At 49.9% G+C, this 8,502-nt stretch overlaps 1 protein-coding gene across 1 annotated transcript; it reads right to left on the bottom strand.

Annotated features, from left to right (window-relative positions):
- Nucleotides 1-3,141: 3,141 nt before the first annotated feature.
- Nucleotides 3,142-8,070, bottom strand: LOC137661657 (secreted Ly-6/uPAR-related protein 1-like). Its single transcript, XM_068397295.1, has 3 exons — nucleotides 8,019-8,070; nucleotides 4,637-4,756; nucleotides 3,142-3,353 (listed from the first exon to the last, which is right to left on the bottom strand). The coding sequence occupies exons 1-3, from the start codon at nucleotides 8,068-8,070 to the stop codon at nucleotides 3,142-3,144; spliced, it is 384 nt and encodes a 127-aa protein (XP_068253396.1).
- Between the last annotated feature and the right edge of the window lie 432 nt (nucleotides 8,071-8,502).

Genomic DNA, 8,502 nt, shown 5'->3' with positions numbered 1-8,502 from the left:
ACCCTTCTCCCCCTTCTCTTCCAATGGGGATAGCCTTAAATTGTACCAGCAATAGTGTGGCCAGCAGGACAAGGGAAGTGACTTGGCACTGATGCCGCCCCACCTCGAATCCTGGGTGTAGTTTTGGGCGCCTCACTGCAAGAAAGACCTTGAGGTGCTGGAGCGAGTCCGGAGAAGGGCAACAAAGCTGGTGAAGGGTCTAGAGCACAAGTGTGATAAGGAGCAGATGTGGGACCTGGGGGTGTTTAGTCTGGAGAAAAGGAGGCTGAGGGGAGACCTTCTCGCTCTCTACAACTGCCTGAAAGGAGGGTGTAGCGAGGGGGGGGTCGGTCTCTTCTCCCAGGTACCAAGTAACAGGACGAGAGGAACAGGCCTCAAGCTGCACCAGGGGAGGTTTAGATTGGAGATCAGGGACAATTTCTTCATGGAAAAGGTTGTCAAGCACTGGAACAGGCTGCCCAGGGCAGTGGTGGAGTCCCCATCCCTGGAGGGGTTTAAAAGATGAGTAGATGTGGTGCTTAGGGACATGGTTTAGTGGTGGACTTGGCAGTGTTAGGTTAACTGTTGGACTTGATGATCTTAAAGATCCTTTCCAACCAAGATGATTCTATCATTCTAAATCTAGCTCTTCCAAGGGGTATTTTTGCATTCCCTTCCTTGCCTCCTTCTGTAGCTTTTCCCCTCTCTGGCACAGGGCAGTTTGGGAGCTGCAGGACACCAGCCAGAGACATGCCCTCCCTGCAGCCTATGCTGCCCCACGCTCCCTCTCTGGGTGAAGGCTGAGCACACAAGAAAGACGCTGCAGGCTGAAAACTGAAGAATCCAACTTTATTTCCTAGATTCTCACCCAGAAGGGAACCCTCACCCTCCCAACCCCTCTGTATCCAGACCCTGCCCCAGCTGCATGTGCAACAGATGGAGGAAAATTCATCCCACATTAGCACAGCACAGGACCCTGCAGCCAGGGTGGAAAGACCACTGGGGACAGTGACTTGCTCCAGAGTTTGAACCCAGGATGGAAAAGGCGATCTGACCTAAAGAAGGCAGTGATGGTGGTTTGCTTCTGGCCTGACATATCAGGCTGTTTTTGGAACAGGGAAACAGAATAGGTGAGTAGGAAGCAGAAGCTGGTGCTCTGTGTCTGGAAGGGTGGATGTAATATCAATATTTGCGTAGCTTCCATTCTGGGTCTCTTTAGCTTGGAGAAGAGGAGACTGAGGGGTGACCTCATTAATGTTTATAAATATGTAAAGGGCAAGTGTCATGAGGATGGAGCCAGGCTCTTCTCAGTGACATCCATTGACAGGACAAGGGGCAACGGGTGCAAGCTGGAACACAGGAGGTTCCCCATAAACATGAGGAAAAACTTTACAGTGAGGGTAACTGAACACTGGCACAGGCTGCCCAGAGAGGTTGTGGAGTCTCCTTCTCTGGAGACATTCAAAACCCGCCTGGACGTGTTCCTGTGTGATATGATCAAGGTAATCCTGCTCCGGCGGGGGGATTGGACTAGATGATCTTTCGAGGTCCCTTCCAATCCCTAACATTCTGTGATTCTGTGACTATCCTCTCAATGGCATTTTTACCCCCTGTAGACCTCAGCATTGAAAGGGTATCTCAGGGAAGCTGTGGCTGTTTTAGTGAAGCGTGGAGCATTTCACCTCCAGAAAAAAAAAAGGGATTCATCAACCTCCTGAGCCCCAGGCTTGCACGGGCCCCTCTGCCAAGGAATGTGATGCCTTGTCAACATTTTCTTGCAAATGGTACTGAGACAGACCTTGAGAAACAATTACCTCTGTGCAATGAAGAAAAAGAGTACCCCTACTTATTTCTTTAATTTCCTGGCTGGTGTCTTACAGAAACAGTGCAAAAATGGGCTGTGCCACAGAGGAGGTTGCAGGGATGGCATGAACACACAAGGATGGTGCACGGGATGTACCCATGCTCCACTCTGCCCTTGCTCTTGCAGGTTGTCCCCTGGACGAGCCCTGGCAAAGGGCAAGTTCCCAGTGTCTCCCCCACTGGAGAGAGCTGCAAGATGGGAATGCCTGACTCATTTGCTTTCACTCCATCTGGTTTTACAGCAGACAAGGCACCAAAATCAGTCTTACAGGTGCTCCAAGGGAGAATGCAGCAATCCCCAGCTGGGACCCAGTAGTGCTGTTAACCAGCGTGAGTGAAGCTGTTGGCTTCTCCCAGAGTTTAGGGTCTGGGATAATAATCACTTTTCCTTTCCTGCAGTCCATGCTAAGAAGGGGTGGGGGTGGGCAAAGAAACAGAAGAAGTTGCTTGAAATGGTCTATAAAACATGTGGGAAGGGAAATCCAGGAGCTCTGATAGCAACCCGAGCTCAGGCAAAGGGCTGCTGAGGGTTTTGGCTCACCAAACTCCCAAGTCTGACTTGCCCTGGCCTCTTAGTCCAGAGCATGTTTTGAGCTTCCCAGAAATACATCCCATCTCAACACATGAAGACTGCGCCCTTCTGAGCTCATTCCATAGCTTATTCTAGACAGAATTAAGTGCCACTTCTCTGCAATTGCAAACCACACGCTGCTGAGCAGGTAGCGAGTGGGGACCAACACCCATGTGCTGCTCTGACTCAGGAGATGGCACCAAAAATGGCAAGAAAATACACCCAGCTCCTGATGGAGGGTTGCAGGATTTTTTGGGGGGTTGTGCACAGGAATGTAATAGAGGGCCACAGACACAGGTTGTGTGGGATCTTCAGGAGACCTGGGAAAAAAGCACTGTCCACTTCCAGCCCCTGCTCTTGCTGAGGGTGACCCCAGAGCACCAGCCTTGATGGCACTGCCCAGGCCCTCCTGCTGCTCAGAGCTGCATTGCTTCGTCCACTACTGCTCCCCACAGAGGAAAGCTGTAGGGGGAGGTATGGGTCCTGGGGGGCCAGAAGCCGCTGAAGCTGAGGAACATCTGCTTAGCAGCTGGAAACTGGAAATTTGAGGGGTTTAGCTCCAGGTGCCCAAACTCTTGGCTTGAATCCACTTGAATTCGCAGCATTGAAGATGGGTGAAGCCACACATCAGCAAAGAAGGTTATTCCTGAGGCATCTAAGAGTTCACGAGGCAGCCTGGCAGAGAGAGGAGTAGGGATGTTTTGGCTGGAGCATGGGCACTTGAGGAATTACAGAGCGCACTGGAGGAGCGTACCAGCAACCATGGCCATCAGACCCAGCGCTGCAGAGCTGCTTCCCACCCCATTCCTGATCCTGGTGTCATCGGTGCAGAGATCAGTGTAGCAGCATGACTTGGGGCTGGTCGCCCCTATCCCATCATAGGAGATGCATTCCTCCTCACAGCTTCTGGTCACAGTGATGTTGCCGAAAAAGGGGTAACCTGAAACAGGCAGATTCGAGAGGGGGAGAAAAATAAGAGAGAGAAAGAAACGGTAAAGGAAGGTACAGACAGCTGGCATTGAGAAACACTGACTTTGTGCAATGGAGGGGAGTTAAAAGTAAAGTGTTTGTAGGTAGGTAAAGGCAAATAAGGGGTTGGGCACCTCTAATCCACGGGTGCCTGTAATCCAGACTGCTCTTTGTTGGAACAGGTCCGCTAGTTCTCCCTGCTGCCTCCTTCTCTCTCTCCTTCTCCTTCTAAATTTATTCTAGCATGGACAAGGGACACAAGTCCCTGTGTATTTTGTTCAGGTGAGTTGCTCCTGCTTCTGCGTAGAAGGTGGCAGTGCCAAGAAGCACTGGCGTAACGCTGACATGGCCGCTGGTGAGACAGTTGGTACTAGATGAAAGTGTCTACGAACAAGGAGAGAGCCCCTGGGTTTCTGCAGCGTGTTTGCACACATCTATAGGTTCGGGGTCCATAAGGGCATAGGGGTAGGAAAGGCAAAACAGACGGAGTGAGCAGGATGAGTCCTGTATGCTTCACTTTGAGGCTCTGAATCTGATGGATTTCTCTCCTTTGCACTCTAAAGTTGGATAACTCCACCTGGATTCTCAAAGGGAAGTTAAAGGATAATCCAGGCTGGGACTGGGAGGGGGAGAGAGAAGCATGGCCAGCAGGTCAAGGGAGGTGATTCTGCCCCTCTACTCTGCTCTGGAGTCCTCAGTACAGGAAAGACATGGACCTGTTGGAGCGGGTCCAGAGGAGGGCCACAAAGATGATCAGAGGACTGGGGCACCTCTCCTATGAGGAAAGGCTGAGAGACTTGGAGTTGTTCAGCCTGGAGAAGAGAAGACTCTGAGGAGACCTTATTGCGGCATTTCAGTTCTTCAAGGGGGCTTATACGAAAGATGGGGACAGACTTTTTAGCAGGGCAGGTAGTGATAGGACAAGGGTTAGTGGTTTTAAAGTGAAAGACGGTAGAGTCAGACTAGATAAAAGGAAGAAATTTTTTACGATGAGGGTGGTGAGACACCGGCACAGGTTGTCCAGAGAGGTTATAGATGCCCCATCCCTGGAAACATCCAAGGTGAGGTTGGATTGGGCTCTGAGCAACCCGATCTGGTTGAAGATGTCCCTGCTCATTGCTGGGGGGTCAGATTAGACGATTCAAAGGTCCCTTCCAACCCAAACCATTCTGTGATTCTAAGTTCATGAGGTAATTTGGCCCACAAAGGATGCATCTCTCCTCATGAACACTCACAGCAAGCAAAGAAACTTACCTGAGTCTACAGAGTGCAGCGTTGTTGTGCAGACTTTGGCTTTCGGAGGGCACAGGGTGGGTGTTCTGCACTTAGCAATGTCTGTTGGTTCCTTGCACGTGTAGCATCGTAAGGACTGGGCTGCAGAGGGGAACAGAATGGGTCTGAGGTGGTCACAGTAGCAAAGACAGACAGCAAGTCTGCAGCTTCTCTGCTCTGTAGTGGGGACTATGACAGTCAGTGCTTCATCCCCTCCTTGGCCAAGACACAGTGGCCTCAGAAATTAAGCACAGCTGGAGGCAGTGGCAAAGCTTGGATATGTCAAGGGGGAAAGACCAAAACCCAGCACCAAAGGACAAGGATGGTGTTTTGGGAGTTGAGCATGATCACTACCTTGGGGGCTCAGCGGCCCAAAAAGAGCAGAGATCTAGAGGGACTTATTGCTTGAGCAGCTTTGATACTTAGTGCCATGGTCTAGTTGACATGGTGGTGTCAGGGCAACGGTTGGACTCGATGATCCCAGAGGGCTCTTCCAACCTGGTTGATTCTGTGATTCTGTGATTCTGTGTGATAGGATCTTTGCATCCTCTGTAAGAGATGCTGTAACAGAGAGCAAAATAGCTTCTTCTGTTCAGAGCAGCATTCTCCAGCATGGAAAGACTGGCAGTTCCCCCATCCCTCCACCCACAGTGACAGGTCCTTCGTGCTTGTTCAGAGGGATTTCTGCAGAACTGAGTAACTGAGAGCAGAATTCAAATCTCAGAGCTGCACCAGAGATTCTAAGGGCTGAATGTGGCCTAAAAACCACTTTCATCAGGGGATACTGCTGCTTTTTAGAAGAGAGGATGCTACAAAGCTCTTGCTGGCTGCCTGCCGACACAGGGACACCTTTACATATGCAAGTGTTGATAACAGCAGTTGCTCAAAAGTCTTGGTACAAGACCTGTCCGTCCACAGCCAGCAGATACCAAGTGTGAATATTTTTTGGAGTCATGCTGGTGTGGCTTGATGACATAAATATTGATATTTTCTAGTCTATGTGCCTTCAACCAACACGGCAGCTGAAGAACCACCCAAATGTGTCCACTGCCATCTATTGGTAAAATTGCAGAGAGACCTTGTTTTCTCGTTACAGTTCTGCAGCATCTGCTGTTAGAGAGAAACTTCTGGGACTTTGTGATAAGGATAAAAGTTTTTGAAGGTAGTTGTTTGAACATCTAATTCTGGAATGAATTTTCAGGGCATCTACTTCTCTTAGCACCCTCTTTGGAAAGTTCAGCTGCACAATAAAGCCTACACGATGCAAAAGCTTTCTTTGATCTCTTTGCAGAAGTAGGAAGGACTTTTTAATGTGAGCAGTGGTGGTGTTCTTGTGGTCATACCCTTTGTAAACAGGTGTGGTGGAGCCATCCCTGCTTACCCAAACTGATGACCTTGGTAGCTCCCTTCCAAATGACCCATGAGAGGTTGTTTTATATTTTAACATGTAGTGCCCACTGAGAGAGATAACACAACACTGCCAACCTGACAAGCATATAGATGTTTGTGAGTGTGTAGGACTGGCTAATGTATGGATGGAGCAGTGCTAGCTTAAAGCATCTGAGAAACTGCTCTGCAACCTTTGGGGTGAGCTGGTTTCCAAACCTCACCATTTTCATGGGTAAGCAGGGCAGTGCCATGGGCTCTGGGGGAGTTACTTCCAGTTAAGAGCAGGTTTAAGGAAGAAAACCCTCAGCCCCCTTATCTCTCACTGGCTCTGGGAGGGGCACTCAGAGCTGACACTGGTTTTGTAGGAAGGTTGCAGTGGAAGAGGAAAACCCAAAATCATAAGGACTGGAGCAGAAGAGAAGAACTGAACACAGAGGACAGTGCTGTGTCCTGATCTGAGGCCAATAATTCACCATTCATCACTGTCCAACAGTACCTTCTACCCCTTAATATCAAACCTCCTGAAGATGAATGGTCACAGACATATTCTTCAGCTGCAAGAGCTGTGCCTAGACCAGCTGCATCCCACTGGATCATCCCAGAAAAGCCATTTCTGTCTCCTTCTCAACCATAAAGCAAAGGGTGGTGATGCATCTCTGTTTCCATAAAGCGCTCTGTGACCTGTGGGGGAAACCTGCTCTGTCAGTTCCTCATCAACTCCATTAAATCCAGGACAGGACTAGACCCAGCATGAAGAAAAGAAACACATAATATGCCACCTGTGAAATATCTTGAAAGAAAGAAAAAGAAAAACCAGCAGGTACTAAAATGTAAAAAATTGCAGTAGCTGTATAGGAGTAACTGCACATGTCCTGTTTCAGCCCTGTGGTGCGTTTGACCCAGAGCATGTCCTTCAGCCAGCAGCTGGGTTTGCTTTTGAGACAGGTGGAAGGAGTAATGAGGGTAGGGGGATTAAAAAAGAAGAGACCAAAAACACTTCCATGCATAAAGAATTGCAAGGTGTATGCCTTTCAGCCTTCTTCCACTTTCAACCCTTTTGAATGATCTCCACGTAGTTATGCCTCCAGATGGAGGTGTTTGACCCCTGCCCGGGCTACCTTTCCTCTGAGATCTTTCAGAGTCCCATGAAAGCAGCCTGAGGATCTCTGGGGCGCATGGTCTGTAGGTTAAAACCCACTGGGTTGATGTCACCCCAAGGATGACTCTGTTCCAGGCCAAGGATGTATTTGCATTGAGTCACAAATAGATGGAGTAAGAACACGGTGATGACCAGACCCTGCTACCAGGTTGCCCAAGACCCAGACCCTTCAGACACCAAACCTAAACAGATCCAGGAGAATTGCCTATCTCCACCTCTATCCTAATCTCTAGAAATTAGTGAAAATACTGGAGCTGGTGGTTTAATGAACTTTTCCAAAATCCTTGCAGTTATTTCTCAAACCCCCACCATATCTGTACTGAAGCCTCACCCTCCAGTTTTCAGAGCTTCCATCAGCCAGTCAGGAGGTTTTAGGGATGGCAGGAGCTCAGGATGAATATACCCCATCCCGTCCCTGAGGGGACAGGTCGGCAGCTTAATTAGAGGCTGTCAGTTCAAGTCCTTGCCCATGCTTGTACTGCCCTGTGCCATGTGGCTGTCATTTACACCTTAGTCTTATAAAGCAGCCTATCGGTCCCCTCCATCCAGGGCGTGGTGTGAGAAGGGACAGGTGACAGGCGACCATCTATGGGTCTGAACGATATGCACTGCTCTCTGTCAGGCGTCACAGCTCTCCCCACCAGGAATGCATAACCCCTTTCCCCATTCACCCTCTGCATTGATCTTCTTAAATACATAAAGGCGTTATTTCCCCTGCCTGGGGATTACCAGGTCTTTCTGCATCGATGCCTTTCCCCTCCCCTCCCAGGCCTTTCCCAGGGGGTCCCTGCAGTGCTGGGAATGCATCAGTCTTACCCAGCTCCATGTATGCCAGGCCAAGCAGGAACCCAACCAGAAGTGTCTTCATGCTGAGAGCAGATCCGTGTAGCCAGAACAGTAAAGAGCTGCTCCCAGGGAGCTTTATATGTTTTCCCACCCTCCACCTCCTGCTGATCCTGTGGGCGGATTACCTCGAGATGATCAGGGGAGAACTCAGCTCCAGTTTGGATTGGGAACAAGTTCCCCGAGAAGGTGACATCACCGCAATGAGCAGGCTCCTGCCATACGTCATCTCTTCTTCGGGTTTATGTCCTGGGGCTGGTCCCATGGAAAAGCAAAAACACAGCTTGCACTGCAAGGGGGTGGCCCCACGCCGGTGCTTGGATGGGGAATGTGACAAGGTATGTTTGTTCCTTCAAGTCTGGCTCCGCGAGCCGAGAGCTGGGTTGTGTCACGCATGTTGCGTTGGGCAACAACAACCAAGATGCAAGCGGCAGCAGGCTGGGCTTCCACGCGTGTT

Source organism: Nyctibius grandis, chromosome 3 (genome assembly GCF_013368605.1).
Source record: "Nyctibius grandis isolate bNycGra1 chromosome 3, bNycGra1.pri, whole genome shotgun sequence".
In the NCBI taxonomy this organism is placed as follows: Eukaryota; Metazoa; Chordata; class Aves; order Nyctibiiformes; family Nyctibiidae; genus Nyctibius; species Nyctibius grandis.
This window is presented reverse-complemented; position numbering and strand designations above follow the sequence as displayed.

Coding starts and splice junctions, on each gene's coding strand:
- LOC137661657 (XM_068397295.1), bottom strand. CDS start 8,070: ATGAAGACACTTCTGGTTGGGTTCCTGCTTGGCCTGGCATACATGGAG. Junction 4,757..8,018: donor CCTGGCATACATGGAGCTGG/GTAAGACTGATG, acceptor TCCCCTCTGCAG/CCCAGTCCTTACGATGCTAC. Junction 3,354..4,636: donor GCTGCACTCTGTAGACTCAG/GTAAGTTTCTTT, acceptor TGCCTGTTTCAG/GTTACCCCTTTTTCGGCAAC.